Source organism: Ceratotherium simum, chromosome 26 (assembly GCF_057802395.1).
Source record: "Ceratotherium simum simum isolate JZ-2026a chromosome 26, ASM5780239v1, whole genome shotgun sequence".
Classification (NCBI taxonomy): Eukaryota; Metazoa; Chordata; class Mammalia; order Perissodactyla; family Rhinocerotidae; genus Ceratotherium; species Ceratotherium simum.
Window position 1 is genome coordinate 12,606,627 of NC_141925.1, and position 16,481 is coordinate 12,623,107.

At 48.6% G+C, this 16,481-nt stretch overlaps 1 protein-coding gene across 4 annotated transcripts in view; it reads right to left on the reverse strand.

Annotated features, from left to right (window-relative positions):
- Nucleotides 1-14,213: 14,213 nt before the first annotated feature.
- Nucleotides 14,214-16,481, reverse strand: part of PARN (poly(A)-specific ribonuclease) — a 153,361-nt gene continuing 151,093 nt past the window's right edge. For all 4 annotated transcript variants that reach the window (XM_087416990.1, XM_087416991.1, XM_004441852.3 and 1 more), the window contains one exon: nucleotides 14,214-15,258. In XM_087416990.1, the coding sequence (XP_087273116.1) occupies nucleotides 15,206-15,258 (53 nt within the window). In that variant the 3' untranslated portion in view covers nucleotides 14,214-15,205. The remainder of the gene's footprint in view (nucleotides 15,259-16,481) is intronic.

A 16,481-nucleotide genomic window follows, 5' to 3' on the forward strand; every position in this document is an offset into this window, starting at 1 on the left:
CGCGCGCACTTAACCACTAAGCCACGGGGCCGGCCCAACTAAAAACTTATTAAAGTCAATTTTTTTAACTTATAAAAGCATGTTAACACATTAAATAAGAACAGTACCCTACATATGCACCCATTTCCCTTCATACTCACTGATTTTAAAGAAATTGCTGCTTTTACAAAATTCAAAGGGCTGGTAAAGATTTTTAACAATGCAGTTAAGCCTTCTGGGAATATTTTATTAAGTTCTTCTATATCCTAGTTCACTAATAAAAATCAGGAGCAAGAACACTGGCACATTTTATCTTCTATCATTATTGAAGGAGATTAAGAAAAAAAAGTCTTAGGATTTGTCTGGTTTTTTCTCTCCAGAACATTTGTTTTCACTGAAAGGACTTGGTCTCAAACCAGTCTGAAAAACTGGGATTTCATTAAACGTGAAATGAGTCGGGGGTCCGCGTTCTTCCAGGGTGACAAAATCCCTATGTCATGGGAAGGGGTGATAACACAAGGGGGGGACTCAATTCTCACCTCATTTAGGTGCGCACATTACTGTGGGATCCGGGGGAACACTCTAGATTTTTCTCCCAGTTACACCAGGAGCAACAGGCTCTTGGGGCACTGCAAGGACTTTAGGTCTCTGTAGACAGACACAAGGAAAGGTCTCCAATAGCCTAAAGAAAAACCAGAAGGAAATACGATGTTCCTTCACTCAGAAGGTACCTCATGTCCCATAAACCTGACCTCCACTCCTCTCGGGGAGAGAAAATTGGGTTGAACTAGTGCAATTTTTTTTTTATAGGGAACTCTGTAAATGCTCCAAATCGTGGGTTCTGCCTCAGCAACAGCAGTGCAGAAGGAAGGAGGAGCAGAGAGTGAGGGTATCTCTCTAGAGAGGGTCCGTTCCCACCTCTGCCTTGAGGCTGGGTGACCTTGAGCAAGTGTCTGGGTCACATCGTAAATAGGGGGCCTGGATTAGAGGGGCTCCAAGCCCCTTTCCCACTAAAATCTTACTGTTCCGTGAGCCCACCAGCTGGCTCAGGGATCTCTGGTTTTGCAGGAGCAGTCATTCTACTGGCTGGATGGGGGGAAGGGGTCTGAACTGTAAAAGGGGAGAAGAAGCCAGAGAAAATAACATATTCGACACAGCACAGCTGTGTCTCCTAGAAGAGCTTGGTGAGAAGCCCGGGAAGCAGACTCTGGATAGTGGCCCTTCACTAGCCACCTCTCCTTAGGCACTTCCTGGGCGCTGGCAGCCTTGGGTAGGAACTTTATAGACTTACCTCATCTCATCCTCACAACAGTCCTGTGAGGCACTTCCTGGGTGCTGGCAGCCTTGGGTGGGAACTTTATAGACTTACCTCATCTCATCCTCACAACAGTCCTATGAGGTGTGTACAGGTGGCAGCGACTGTTGGTTGCCTCCCAATCTCCATCCTCCTCTTCCTTCCTAGTAACAGAACTCTGGGAATGTGTCTACCTGGAAAACACTGTATTCGTTAGCTCTTGCTGTGTAACAAATGAGCCCCAAACTTAGCTGCTGAAAACAACAAACGCTATTATCTCACAGTTTCTGTGGATCAATTTTGTGGGTCTTCTGGATCAAGTATCTCAAGAGGTTGCAGTCAAGATGCCCATGGGGGCTGCAGTCATCAGAAGGCTCAACTAGGGGAGGATGTTCTTCCAAGTTCACTCATGAGGCTGTTGGACTGAGGGCCTTGGGTAGGTGCTCGCTGGCTGTTGGCCAGAGACATCAGTTCCTTGCCATGTGGGTCTCTCCCTAGGGTAGCTCACAACATGGTAGCTGGCCGGCCTTCCTCAGAGCAATAGAGGGGCCCAAGTCAGAAGCCACCATCTCTCTGTAACCTAATCTCAGAAGTGACATCCCATCACTTCTGCCATATTCTGTTGGCTAGAAGGAAGCGACTAGGTCCAGCTCATACTCAAGGGGAGGGAATTACACAGGGGAGTGAATACCAGGAGGCAGCAATTGGAGGCTACCTACCTACCTTTCCCGGGCTCCCTTGCAGCTAGACGGAGTCCATGTGACTAAATTCTAGCCAATGAAATATAAGCAGAAGTTTTGTGGTGGATTTCTGGGAAGATGACGCACCTAAAAAGGTGAGTCAGAAGGTACCTCCTCATTCTTCCAGTCTGGAACATAATGGCTGGAGCTCTAACAGCCACCTTAGACAGTGAGGTAACCTTTGGAATGGAAGCTAGCACAGGAAGACTGAATAGGCCCCAGTCTGTGACCCATCCTACCAGCCTGACTGCCTACCTCAGGAGTTTTTCTTTTTTTTTTTTGTATACATTTTTTTTTTTTTGAGGAAGATTGGCCCTGAGCTAACATCTGTGCCAATCTTCCTCTATTTTGTATGTGGGTCACCGCCACAGCATGGCCACCGACAAGGGGTATAGGTCCATGCCCAGGAACTGAACCTGGGCTGCAAAAGCGGAGTGCACAGAACTTAACCACCAGGCCACGGAGCCAGTCCCTGGAAGGATGTTTTTCAATAAAACAAAGTGGAAGTCAAACCCAGGCTCAACCATTTACTTGCTTTTGGCCTTGGATAAGTCCTATGTACCTATGAACCTCAGTTTTCTTCTCTTTCTCAGCAAATCTTCCTCAGCAAAAAACAAAACAAAACAAAAAACCCACCGTATCCTTCCAATGCTTCTAGAGAGAGCTCTGTGGGGGAAAATCATCTGGAGTTCCTGCCCCGTCTTCCAGACAATTTTCACCGTGTGAAATCAAATGGGAGACAGGAGCAGCGTGTGATAGCAGCCTGGCAAAACAATCCCTTTACTAGGGCAGAGAGCAAAGACTGCTGGTTGTACTCATTGTGTTCCCAGTGTCTCCTGTGGGGACACTCAGCAAGGAACACTGCGGCCCGGGCAATTGTTGGTTTGGGAAATGTTCCCAATTTCAGAATAAGTGATAGAGAAGGCTGGACTGAAAGAGCAAAAAAGTCTGGTTAACAGATGGTCTGTGTTTGAAGGCAGGCTGCCCCAGGCTACGGGCAGGGTTTAGTAACACCCTCTAAAATGCTCCAAGGCACGAGGCCATGTCCCTCTGGAGAAGATCCTAATCAGACCTCCACTGGAGTTTGATGGAAGGCTCTGGCTGAGGCGGGTCATCCCCTAACCAGGGAACTCCACTTCAAACCCCAGGACCTGCCAGAGAAAGCAGCCTTCCACTGGTGGCAGGGTGAGGCCTGTCAACTCAACGTCTCTGCAGCCTTTTCATGTGTGAGACTTGCTGCTCCTTGCCTTCACTCCTCTGACCTACAGTAGTACCTTCAGACTCCGTTAATGAACCTACCTGGATGCACGGAGAAAAAGGATTTGTCGTCAGCCTATCAATTAGCTGTAGGTCAATGTGGGCTTCTCAAGAGGCTGAAGAGACTCGACTTTCTCAAGTCAAGCTAAACATGTCTGTTTTACTCTTTGTGTCAGTCTACAGTTACTCAGTGCTAGCAAGCTCTTCTCACAGACTGCAGGGCTCTTCCTTTATCCAAGTATCCCCTGTAATAGTCAGGGCTTTTATGGTGGCAAGTGACAGAAACGTACAAACTAAGATAAGAAAAAGGAAGAGGTGGTTTGTTGATTTATGTTAACTGGGAAGGATGGGGTGGATCTAGCATTGGGCACACAGGGATCCAGGACCCAAACGCTGCCATCCACATGCTCTCTCAAACTGGGTTGTCCTTCTTGGCCGTTGCAAGTGGGTTCTGAATTGCACTGGGAAATGGCTGCCAGCAACCCAGATCACGTCCTTCCAGCACAGCGGCCCGAACAGACAAGAGAATCTTGCCTGCAACTCCACCTGCCCAGGAAGTGATCCATCCAATCCTGGGGCAGGGGTGGGGGGGCACTCCGATTGGCTGGGCCTGGGTCATGTGCCCACCTGTGGCTAGGAGGGTGGTGTGCTGTGAACGGCAGGCCCTACCAGAATTACATGATTGGAGAAGTTCGGCTCAAAGAAGTGAGGTGCTTCCAGAAGAAAGCAACGCATTTCCACTTCAGTCCAACGTTGCAAATACGTGGATGAAAGTTTGTGCATGTTTGCAAAACCAAGTGTCCTGACGAGTCCAGCTTGCAGATGGCTCTCTCGATGCACTGTGGCTCCTGACAGTGCATGGGGCTCCTCCCCCCCAACACACACCCTCTGCCCTGTTTTCTGTCTTCCTGACAATCTCCCCTCATTCTCTGGCCTGCTTTCGTTTGCACAGGGATCCTAACCATTCTCCCTCCAGGATGCTCCCAACTGAGGGTGAGCTTTCTCTGTTGGCAGAGAGGGAATTTCCTCTTGAGTCCCTGCCTAAGCCCTCTGAAGACAGAAGTGCTGCTGGTAAACCGGGCTGCTAATTCCAGATGACATTTGACCTTTCAACTCCAACGGGCTGAGTGGCAGCTGAGCGCAAGGCCACAGCTGGGTGTTGACAGTTCTTGGCCACAAAGAGGGAGAGGGAGGGAGGTGCAGACCCCACCCATCTCCTGTGGGTGGAAGGAGCAAGGACCTGATTTGCTTGATGACGTATCCCAGTTCTAGCCGAGGAGCCACCGGGTATAAGCTCCTTTATGGTTTTTTCCCCACATTGCTTGGGCCCTAAAACAAAGCACCCCTTTCCAAGGAGCACAAGTCTTTAGTGGTGACCCTGCACACTTGTGTCTTTCACAGCAACCTTAGTGTGCCCAGGAGTCCAGGAAAATATGGTGGGACCACATACTCGAGGACCACGCAGAGAAGCTTCAGGCTTCGCTTCATGTGACATCAATAGCTGATGGACACCTGCGGCCAGCTGTTGCTGCTCCCCCACTGCAGAGAGGCCAGGATGCTAGGAGAGTGGAAGTTTCTACCCCAGAGAGGAGCCAAATGAGCACCCCAAACAGACAGATGGCAGTGGCAGACTTCCAGAGTCAGGATGGACCTCTGGAGTCGGTCATGTCTCATTTCCTGGTTTCACAGTCACATCTTAACCCCCATCAGGCCGTCAGCCTGGTGTTTTAAAGGAGGGTCTTCAGACCACCTCTCTTAAGGGTCTTGTCTTTGATCACCGTCAAGGTCCGTATTTTCTGTCACACTCCCTTCTGCTGCACGTTGTACCCTATTTCCTTCGTCATCTCACCATTTGGAGGCAAAGGAGAAGGAACACAGTGAGGGGAGCTGGTCCTGGCAGACGCAAGGACGGACTGGAGGCCCCTTTGGTTTCCAGAAGCTGATTTGAAACCTTCCCTTTGCCCTATGTTCTCATTGGCCCCATTTATGACAGTCGAGTCATGGCTGTACTCAAGAGTTCCTTTTAAAATGTTTAGCTTTTTTCTCTCTTTTTGGCACTGGAGTCCAGAGGGAGGCAGAAGAGAGGGGCAGAGCTTTCTGGAGTCTGACTCAAGCTCTCTTCCTCTGCAGAGGGACTTCTGCTTCCAGAATCGAGCCGTTTCTCGGCACATTGGTCTATTTTTGCAGTAGAGCTGGCTGCCCCATGCCAAGGTTTCTTACCACAAATAGAACTTCTGGAAGGGCCCACTGCTTTCCTCTGGGCTTCCAGACACCTCTTCACATTTCATTTGGCCTCACTTCCCCAGCCCCAAAAGGGAATATTTGGAGTCTTCTCTGTTTTGCTGTGATGCAGGCACCTCCGAGGGCTCTCCGGGGGGACTCCTTTGGGGTGGTGGTGAGCCTGGCCTGGCTCTTGGGCTCTGGCCTCTGGCACACCCTGCCGCCACTCCCCGGAAGCTGAGCCGCGAAGCCCCAGGGGAGCCTGAGTGCCAGCGCAAATCCCAAACCGCAGGCTCACCCCTGCGTGAGCCGGTAGAACAGACCCCCTGCGTTCACACTCAGTGTCCCTGTCTCCTCAGACCTCTGGCCCCCACCTGTCATTGGAGATGAGATTTGAGAACTCAGTACACCAAGTGTCATGGCCAAGTGAGACACAACTGAGACACTTACTTACAAGGGGATGCCCGGAGTCTGGACACTCTAGAAACATCCCTACGAGTTGAATTAAAACGGGTGGGGCTGGGCCGGCCCCGTGGCTTAGCGGTTAAGTGCGCGCGCTCCGCTGCTGGCGGCCCGGGTTCGGATCCCGGGCGCGCACGCGCGCACCGACGCACCGCTTCTCCAGCCACGCTGAGGCCGCGTCCCACATACAGCAACTAGAAGGATGTGCAGCTGTGACATACAACTATCTACTGGGGCTTTGGGGGGAGAATAAATAAATAAATAAAATCTTTAAAACGGGTGGGGAAAAATAAAAGCTCACCTCACTAACCTGCTAGGGATTGTCAACCAGGCAAGAGCTACGTGTGCCCAAGACCGGCTTTGGTTTGTCAGGGTCCGAGGTTAGAAGATGCAGGGGAAAGCTACTTTCTCGAGGCGCTCGAGACAGAACTTTGGAAGATTCCAGAACCACAACAAACCCAGTCATTTGAAAGACTCCCACATTATGTATCTCAACTCCTTCACTCAGGTGGTGTGGCCGTCAAGAGCTCAGTCTCTGGTGGACGGACTGGATTCAAATTTCAGTTCCTCCACTTACTGGGTGTGTAACTTAGGACGTTTCTAAATTGTTCTAAGCTTTCCTTTTCCCCTCCCGAGGGAGCAAAGGGGATAATGATAATGTGCCTGGCACGTAATAAACCTCTAGGTATGAATAACGAGAGTCTGAGAGCTGGACCCTTAACATGAGAGAGAGGGACCTTCTCCTCCTGGTCTCAATTATCCAAGCTAAGATATGAATAAGCTAAGAGATGTCGACTCCACGTGGACTGGAGGTGGAAGTGACCTTGCCTTGGATTTGCTCCCAGCCGCCGCAGATTTGGTCTATAAACAAGCATGTGCATTTCCCTCCCAAGACCGGTGGCTCCCAGACGCGAGCAGGCACCAGAATCACCTGGAGGCTTCGTTTCCAGACGGCTGGGCCCCAACCCTGGAGTCTCTGACTCAGTAGGACTGGGATGAGGCCCAAGAATTTCCATTTCTGACAAGTTCTCAGGTGAGCCCGATGCTGCTGGGAACAAGGAGCTTCAAAGGCCCGGGCGGGTCTCTTCGCTGCTCTGGGCCTCCCAGGCCTCCTCTGAAAATGGAATGATGAGCTGGCTCACGAGGCGGGTGTCTTGGACACCGCTGTGCAGGATTGTAGGCCTTTGGCAGGAGTGTAAACTGGGAAGCAATTTGGCCACACATATTGAGAGCCTTTAAAATGTTTCTGCTCTCTGATGGCTGTAATCCCCCTTCTCAGCAGCTGTCTCAAGAAATAGCCTAAGATATGGAAAAAGCTTTATGGCTGTCTGTGGCACGAGGAGGAGGAGGTTGCAGGTGTGTGCAGAACTCTCTGTTCCTAGACCTGTGGACGGATGGAGGGTGCGAAGAGGGGAAATGTGGCCCCAACCCGGGCACTGACTCCTAATGTACACAGGATGTGCACCAATGAGATTTGGGTACACAGAGATGTGGCCACCCCGAGGCTCTCAGCACCTCTCCAGCTGCCTTCTCTTTGTCTCCCTTCCAAGTGACATCTTTCCTACGGATATATGACAATATCTTGGTTAAGCACATGGGCACTGTAGTCAGACATCCTGGGGTTTGAATTCTAGCTCTGCCACTGACTGTGACTTCCAGGGCATGTTACTGAACCTGCCTGGGCCTCAGTTCTATCTTCAAGCAGGGATAAGAGTACTTACGTTTCAAAAAGATCGGGAAGTGCTTAGAATAGGGTATGCTTCAATACACAGTCATGCACTGCATGATGACATTTTGGTCAATGATGGACCGCATATACAACAGTGGTCCCACAAGATTAGTACCACAGAGCCTCAGTGTGTAGTAGGCTATGCCATCTAGGTTTGTGTAAGTAGACACTATGATGTTTGCACAACGATGAAATTGCCTAATGACGCATTTCTCAGAATGCATCCCCGTCGTTGAGCAACATGTGACTGTGCATATCCTATTAATATTACAGAAAAAAACACAGTGGAGAAGAAAATTTACTTTCAAAAGCAAGGATTAAATACTGGAGGGGGAGTTTATTTTAAAACGGAAAGTTCTCGAGAGCAGGGGTTACGTGTCTCCAAGGAAGAGGCCCCCGATTTTTCCCAGTGTACGTGAACGACGACAGAGAACTGGGGAAAGACCTTAGTGAGCGCCCACTCCCTGTGGGGTGCCTTCTGTTCTCTCTGGGCAGCTCACAGCGACCTGTGAGGAGGGTGGTGGTGATCTAGTTGGCCTGGCAGGAAACTGATGCTGAGCCAGCAACCTCGGGCTCACACAGCTGGTGAGCGGCAGAGCCAGAGCTGCACCCAGATCTGTGCGATCATAAAGTCCAGATGCTGCGTGCCACACCGTAGCATGCTGCCTCTAATGTGTGGTTTCCTCAGCCCCTGTTATTAACGGAAACTCTTTCAAGAGGCTGAGTGGGAGTGAGAGAATGGAAAAGGGAGACAATGGGGCCTCTGAGACTCACCGAGGTGGGTGCTCCTATCACACCATCCATCAGGACGCTAAGTGCTTGCTGATTCACACACAGCGGGCGGAAGATGAAGTCAACTGGACAGTGGAGAACTCCCGTGCTTGTGAAAACAACAAAACACCCAAAGGAGCCTCCATTTTTTCCCACTTAGACCCAGCCTCCAAAAGCGGGCAGAAGTCTCAGCTTGTGAGTCACGATCATTTATCAAGGTAACTTGTAGGCAAAGCGCACCGAGATGCTATTTAATTTTTATCTGGTTCAACAAATGGAGGACGACCTGCTGGGTAAGATGAGTCCTTCCCGAGTAAAATGAACGACTCTGAATTACCAGATTCTGGGAACTGAAAATAAGAGGCTGGGCCAACTGGACTGCAGGGCACAGAGGGGAGATGTGCAGAGAGATTTTACTTTCCTCATCACCAACTGGAACGTGAGAGGGAACCACCTTCAGTCTAAGTGTTTTCAATGGTCTGGCTGAAGAGTCTACTGTCCAGGCTTGGAGCAACTGGGTGGAGGGGTGCTGTCCCCCACTCGCCTTGTGCTGGAGGAGGCAAGTGTCAAAGGTAGTTCCTAAGACCAGTTCCCTGGCTGGTCTCAGAAATATGGCAAGAAGTTTCCATGGACAAGTTGCATGGGCCAGGCATGGGAGCATAAGGCTTCCCTCCACACAGGGCTCTGCACAAGTCCACAATTTGCACACCCTGGCAAGGTTCTGTGGCTTCAAGTTTTCTGGTCTAGTATTTCCCCTAAAAAAAATGGGCATGAGGGCTGGCCCGGTGGCCTAGTGGTTAAGTTCGGCACGCTCCACTTCAGGGGCCCAGGTTTGCAGGTTTGGATCCTGGGCACGGACCTGTACCATTCATCAAGCCGTGCTGTGGCAGCAACCCACGTACAAAACAGAGGAAGACTGGCACAGATGTTAGCTCAGGGCCAATCTTCCTCACCAAAAACAAAAAAAAGGGGGGGGCATGAGAATTCAATCTCTCTTTTTATGAAACACAGATTAAAGTTCATCCCTCCCCAAAAAAAGAAAGAAAAGAAAGGGGGCTCTTTTTGTCATCCTTTCTTTTTTGATGGGATTATCTTGTCTAAAACATTTCAATTATAAAAGGCCCCCTCAGCTGGTGAACATTTTCACCAGGCCCAGCCGCAACCAAGAGCTTTCTCAGATCAGGTTCACTGCATGACTAGAAAAAGCAGGAGGCCGAGACGGCAACAGGCGAGCGGCTGAAGACAAACCAAACTGCTTTCAGTAGAGACCAGACACTTGGAGGAGAGGGTGGCTCACAACCAAGAGAAACAAGAACCGGCCGTCAGGGATTCTATTTCTCCTCCTCAACAAAATCAGACGCATCGATTTACTCCATGAATCATTTGGGGAAAAAAAGATTTCAACTGTAGTCATGAAACTTAAGTCATGAGATTAAAAAAAAAGGGTCCAAAAAGATTGCACTATTTTTAACACTCACTAGTTTCCCAGGTCAGGAGAGAGTGGCCTGGCCTGGCCTCAACAGTAGCCAAGGGTCACAGCATTTTCCGCTCCACATCAAGAGGACAGCTGCAAAATTGTCCAGGTGGAAGCTGCCTGCACACGCAGGCATGATGAGAGCCTCTCTGTGCTGCTGGGCAATAGTAACAGCACACTTTAAAAACACACACACTCAAGACCCACACTTGTTATCAGGTCAACAGATTTTTGCACAATGCACCAACAAATCCAATAGGAAAGGTCTTCTCCACAAATGGTGCTGGCATGACTGGAATCCAACACAGAATGAAGGCACCTCAACTCCTCATACCAAATCCCCCCAAATTAAGTCAAGATGGATCGTAGACTTAAACATAAATGCTAGAACTATAAAGCTTCTAGAAGAAACATGAAAGAATATCTTTATAACTTTGGGGTTTCTTAGAAAGGACAGAGAAAGAGAAAATTGATAAAGTGACTTCATTAAAATGAAAAATTTCTGCCCAGTAAAAGATACTGTTAAGAAAATAAAGAATGGGCCGGCTCCGTGGCTTAGCGGTTAAGTGCGCGCGCTCTGATGCTGGCGGCCTGGGTTCGGATCCCGGGCGCGCCCCGAGGCACCACTTCTCCGTCCAACCCGGGGCCGAGTCCCACGTACAGCAACTAGAAGGATGCGGACCTATGACGTACAACTATCTACTGGGGCTTTGGGGGGAAAAAAATGAATAAATAAAATCTTTAAAAAAAAAAAAAAAAAAAAGAAAATAAAGAATGGGTGGGCCCGGTGGCACAACGGTTAAGTTCACACGCTCTGCTTCTGCAGCCTGGGGTTCATGGGTTTGGATCCCAGGTGCGGACCTATATACCGCTCATCAAGCCATGCTGTGGTGGCATCTCATATACAAAATAGAGGAAGATGGGCATGGATGTTAGCTCAGGGCCAATCTTCCTCATGAGAAGAGAAGAGAAGAGAAGGGAAGGGGAGGGGAGGGGAGGGGAGGGAAGGGAAGGGAAGAGAAGAGACAAGTTGCTGGGAGAGTGGATCCCAAATGTTCTCACCACAAGAAGAAATGGTGATGGTGTGACGTGATGGCAGTGTCAGCGAGTGCTACCGTGGTGATCTTTTTGCAATGTATGGGTGTATCAAGTCAATATGTTGTACACCTTAAACTTACACAATGTTCTATGTCAATTGTATCTCAGTAAGGCTGGAGGGAAAAAGAAAATAAACAAGCCATAGACTGGGACTCAACATTTGCAAAACTGTATCTAACAAAGGAGTGATGTTCAAAATACATAATGAATGTTGTCTGGCCACATGCCCAGTTGCACAAGCAGTGCAGGATAGGTTGCAGAGACTGAAGAAAAGACCTGGAGGCAGCGTACGAGACATAAAGGTTTATCGGGTCTTATGGGGAATGTCCAGGAGCAGCCAGCTAGACGGAGTCGTGCACCTGCACCGGCTACCCTGAAGGGAGAGGGGGTTGCTTATATATGCTGGGGAACAAAGGCTACGTGCTTACCAAGAGGGTCTGACCTTGCATGGCCAGCATTCCAAGGATCAGTAGCTCAGGTGGAAGGGTTCTGTGTTCCCTCAGAACGGGATGCTCTTTGAGAGAAACAGTTACAACACGGGATGGTTGGCGTCCTGCCCAGAAGGGGGCCAGAAGGACACATGGTTGCTATAGGGCTCCTGGTTATTGCCGGGCAAGCCTGACCCTACAAACGTCTATAACTTAATAACAGAAAGACAAACAACCCAATAAAAGGCAAGAGAATTGAATAGATACTTTGCAGAGGAATACACACAAATGGCCAATAAGTACATCATCATTAGTCATCAGAGAAAAGTGAAGGAAACCTGCAACGAATATACCATACACCCACGAGGATAGCTAAAGACTGACAACGCCAACTGTTGCTAAGGAAGGGAGCTACTAGAACTCTCATACATTGTTGGGGAGGGTATAAATGATATGACCACTTTGGAAAAGATCTAGAAGTTTCCTATAATACTAAACATACTCCTGTCCTATCATCCAGCAATCCCACTTCCCCAAAATGAAAGCTTTTGTTCTCAAAAAGACTTGTACTAGAATGTTCATAGCAGCTTTATTCATAACAGCTCCAAACTGGAAACAGCCCAGGCGCCCATCCGTTGGAGACTGGACAAACAAACTCATGTATGCACCCTCAGCAATAAAAGGAAAGAACTGCTGATACACATGACACACATGAATCTCAAAAACATCATGCTGAAAGAGGCCTTACACCAAAGAGTGATTCTATTTCCATGAAGTTCTAGAAAAAGTCCAACTAATCTGTGGTGAAAAAATTCAGACCAGTGGTTGCCTCTGGGGGTGGGAGAGGGGTGGAGGTTGACTGGGAAGAGCAGCAGGGAATATTCTGGGGTGACGGTAATGCTCTGTATCTTCATAGTTTGGGTTGCATTCATCAGAACTTCTCAGATGGTGCACTTAAGATTTGAGCATTTCAATTTTATCCCCACTGACCGTCAAATATAAATAAGTATTAAACTCTGGCTAATACCAAGCTGAAGTATTTGGGAGGGGGAGTGCACTGATGTTTGCAACTTACTTAGAAATGCATCAAAAACTAACATCAATTGATGGATGGATGGAGGGAAGGCTGAACGGTTACATAACAAAGCAAATACAGCAAAATGGTACCTGAACAATCTGGGTGGCGAGTAAACAAGCGTTCACGGAACAATTCTTTCAACTCCTCTCTAAGTTGGAAAATTTTCATAATAAAATGTCATGGGAAAAGAACTGGACAAACACAAAGCTATAAAAATGGACAGAGCCGCAGTGATCGGTCTCCACCTCAGCTCCCAAATCAAAGAACTACAAAAGTATTTGCAGGAAACACTGAGGTCCCCATGCCCATGCCTGCTGCCAGGTTTGGCTGCAGTGTTCAAAAAAAGCCCCATCATAATATGGCCCTGGGCCTCAGTTCTATCAAAACACCAGAAGCACCATCCTAGGGTCCTATGCTCAGGAGACTCGAGAAAGCCTGGTGTGTATGTGCAGACGGGCAGAGGGCCAGCCCAGTTCACCCATTTTAAGTCATTTGCTACAGTTGGGAAAACAGTATCCTGGGTGTGTATGAGGGCTCCGCTGGGTATTTAACTCAGGCAAATTCCACGAGACCACGCCTACGTCAGCTCCAGGCGATGGAAGCAGATACAATGAGGGTTTCAGATCAAAAGCATAATCCTCAAATATGACTACAATTCACTGTGCACTGTGTATGCTGGGCATTTCACATCATGTCATTTAATCCTGGAAACCACCCTAAGAGGTAGATTTATGATTGAGGAAACTGAGGCTCCGAGAGGGTATTAAATACTGTGTCCAGGAACACACAGCTGGAGCCGGGATGCAGGCACAGTTCCATGAGGTTCTGGAGCACAGGCCCCTTCCAGAAAGCACACCTCCCCAAGTCCCCCTCTGGACCAGTAGTGACAGGGGGGCAACCTGTGTGTTGTAAAGCTTTTCGAGCAGGAGCACTGGGCTTCAGGGGACAATGAAGAATTTCATTACGCGAGGGCAAGAGGCCCGATTCTCACCCACTGAAGACCTGCACCCCAGAGGCTGTCAGACCACCCTGAGCTCTGTTTCCACCCAAGGCCTGCTCACTAAGCGACGTGGATTTTTTCATAAGTGTGCCAACCAGTCTTCTGTTGGTTTTCCCTCTTGTTCAGTATGTTAAAGAAAAGTGTCTGGTTTCTCCCCGTGGGTTTTAACGACTAGGCAGAGTCCAGCAGCGCCTGTAAGCCCCTCCTGGTGATACCGCCCTCACTGCCTGGCTCCCGCCCCTGCATACTTCCCTACAGGCTGTGAGCAGCGGTAGCTATAGCAGGGGGTAGTTCCTGCAGCCAAGTTTGGGTTTGCAACTTTGTGGCTATCAAACTGCTGGGGAAGGGGGAGGAGGGGGAGAGGGAAGTGTTAAGAGGCTCTTAATTGGGAAAGTGTTACAAATCTGAATTCCCAGTTGTAAGAGCTCAGATTCCTCCTGTGGAAAAATGCAGACCCTCCTACACAGCCATTTGCCCCTGGGCTCAACTCCAGCACTGGGCATCTGACTCATTAAGGCAGCTATGGGGGTTAGAGGTAAAAAAAAAAAAAAAAAGAAAATCCATAAACACCAGGCTTAATGACTTACCAGAGCTTTTCAGGGGTGACCTTTATAGAGAAACGTACCTATGTAGAGATTGAATACATCATTCACTTATAAAAAAAGAGAAAGGAGAAACCAGAATCCTACGAAAATTTCTTTAATTTTCATCCTTTGGAAATACATTTTTCATTTTTATTTCCGTGATACAAAACTGTTAAATATCTAACAATGATCTATATGAAGCAGATCTACTGAAGCAGATCCACGAAATTCGGTCGCTGTTGTGATCTGTTTCAACAGAGAAAAGGCTGGTACATGTAGATCTGTCATGATTTCACACACACACACGCACACACATGGACGCACACATGCCACCCAAACGCAGACTGCCACCCAAACGAACAGAGAAGACGACCAGGCTAAGAGACTGAAAAGTGAGCACAGCACTGCATATACAACAGAAATTAACTTTTTTTTACTCAGATGCTCTGCTGTGAGAAACTCACATCTCAGGAAAAATAACTCTAAATAAATATATATGCCCCAAAGGCCAAAGCATATGTTAAGCTCCTCTATGGCTGATGTCAGTAGACATTTTCCTACTGGAAAAACAAGCTTGAGAGCTTCACATTTTCAGGCAGCTACGGTGGGAAGCAGGCAGACACAGCCGATCTCTCCACTGGGAGACTGGAACCACGTCCTGTGGCTGCCCCAAGATCTGAGCATGAGAAGACAGATGAGAAGAGTTCAATCCCAAATTCATGATCACAGCATCCAACAATGTTGGCCCTTTTTGCATATTTCCCAGGTGACATGCCCTATCAGATGGATTCCTAAACACACTAACTCATGACAGGAAGAGTTTCACACAAGCAACAAATAATTAACTGGTTAACAGTGTACACATTCACGACAGCCTACAACCGTGCTGAGTGTCAGCAGACAGTTTACATTAAAAAGGAAGAAATGAAACACAGCTGCAAAAATAAAAACTGCGTTTTTTCAGGAGACATACTTGGTTTCAAACCCCTCCCATACCACATTTATTAAATTAAATACAGTATGGCTTCCAAATGTGCTGGCTGATTCTTCCTCCGCGACAGTACCAGCAATTTGTTTCCCTCGGGTCTGGGTTACCACGTGTCAGGGACTTCAAAGAGCTTGGCAGAGCTGTGTGAGATGCTTCCTGGTGGGAAAAGACAAAACAAGAGGAAGATGGAGAGCACAGCACCTAGAGAGGAACACAGAACAAGCAGCACGCAGCAGAGCGCCCGGTGCGGCTGCAAGGACGCCCTCGGCCAGGGCCAGGGCAGGGCGGCCGCACAGCCTCAACGGGAGGAAGTCTACAGACAGGTCTCAGCTGTGGAGGGCAGTGCCCAGCAAACGAAGGCGACACCACAGAAACAGCACAGGCAGGACTAGTGAAGGGCCTCCCTGCCTCAGCCTGGTTGCCTCTCTTTTACGGAAGTTAAAATATGGATGCTTACAACATCTCTCGGTGAGCACACACACAGTGTTCTTTGCTAGCCACCAGGCTGGACACTTAGTTCATTTAGTCTTCATAAAAGCCCAACACAGTGGTATCAATATCCCCATTTTACAGATGCAAGAATAGGTTCAGAGAGGCTAGGTAAGGTGACTAGTCAACACAGCTGGCGAGTGGCTGAGATGGGATGTGGATCCTTCCACGTCCCAGGAGACTGGGTTTCTCTGTGCTGTGGTGTACTGGCACCTAGATGAGAAATCTCAGGAGCTGGTGGCTATAGAGTGGTGCGGAGCTGACCAGTGGGCGTTCAGAGATCCCAAAAGTGGCCAAAGACGCTTGAGGCTTTTTCCAGTTTCAGCAGCACTGACTAAGGTCTTCTTTAGAAGGGCTTCTTTGGTTACAAACAGTTTCACCCTAAAGTTAGAAGCCCTGCTTTTCCACTCATGCTACTTTCTGCAACAGCAGCAGCAGCACAGTTGGGTGAGAGCTGAATGAATGGGAATGAAGTCAGGAAAGAGCGTGTTCCTGAGGGAAAGTGTGGCAGACCAGGCGCTACTGTGAGTGGTGTCACGCGTTATTTAAGCCATAAAGCAGGGTTGGCAGGGAAAACCGGCAAAGCCAACCCCAGCTGCTAACACTCCAAGATTTCAAAAGGGAGAGAAGTCTTTGACGATGCCTAAAATGGAGAGTAACTTGTAAAAATGGAGGGGGTGCCGTGTCCCACAAGGCAGGAAATCACTCAGCTGAGAGTCGCTACAGGGATGCCTAAAGGTAACCAGGTATAAACACATCAAATAACGATAATTTCAGCTAAAATGGGAATTCCCACTTCTGATCATTTATTGAGATAAAATCCCGAGAGAGAGGATGAGAAGCCCAGGAGAGGGATAATTTGTCTCATCGCTGTGTTGAACATGCATGTC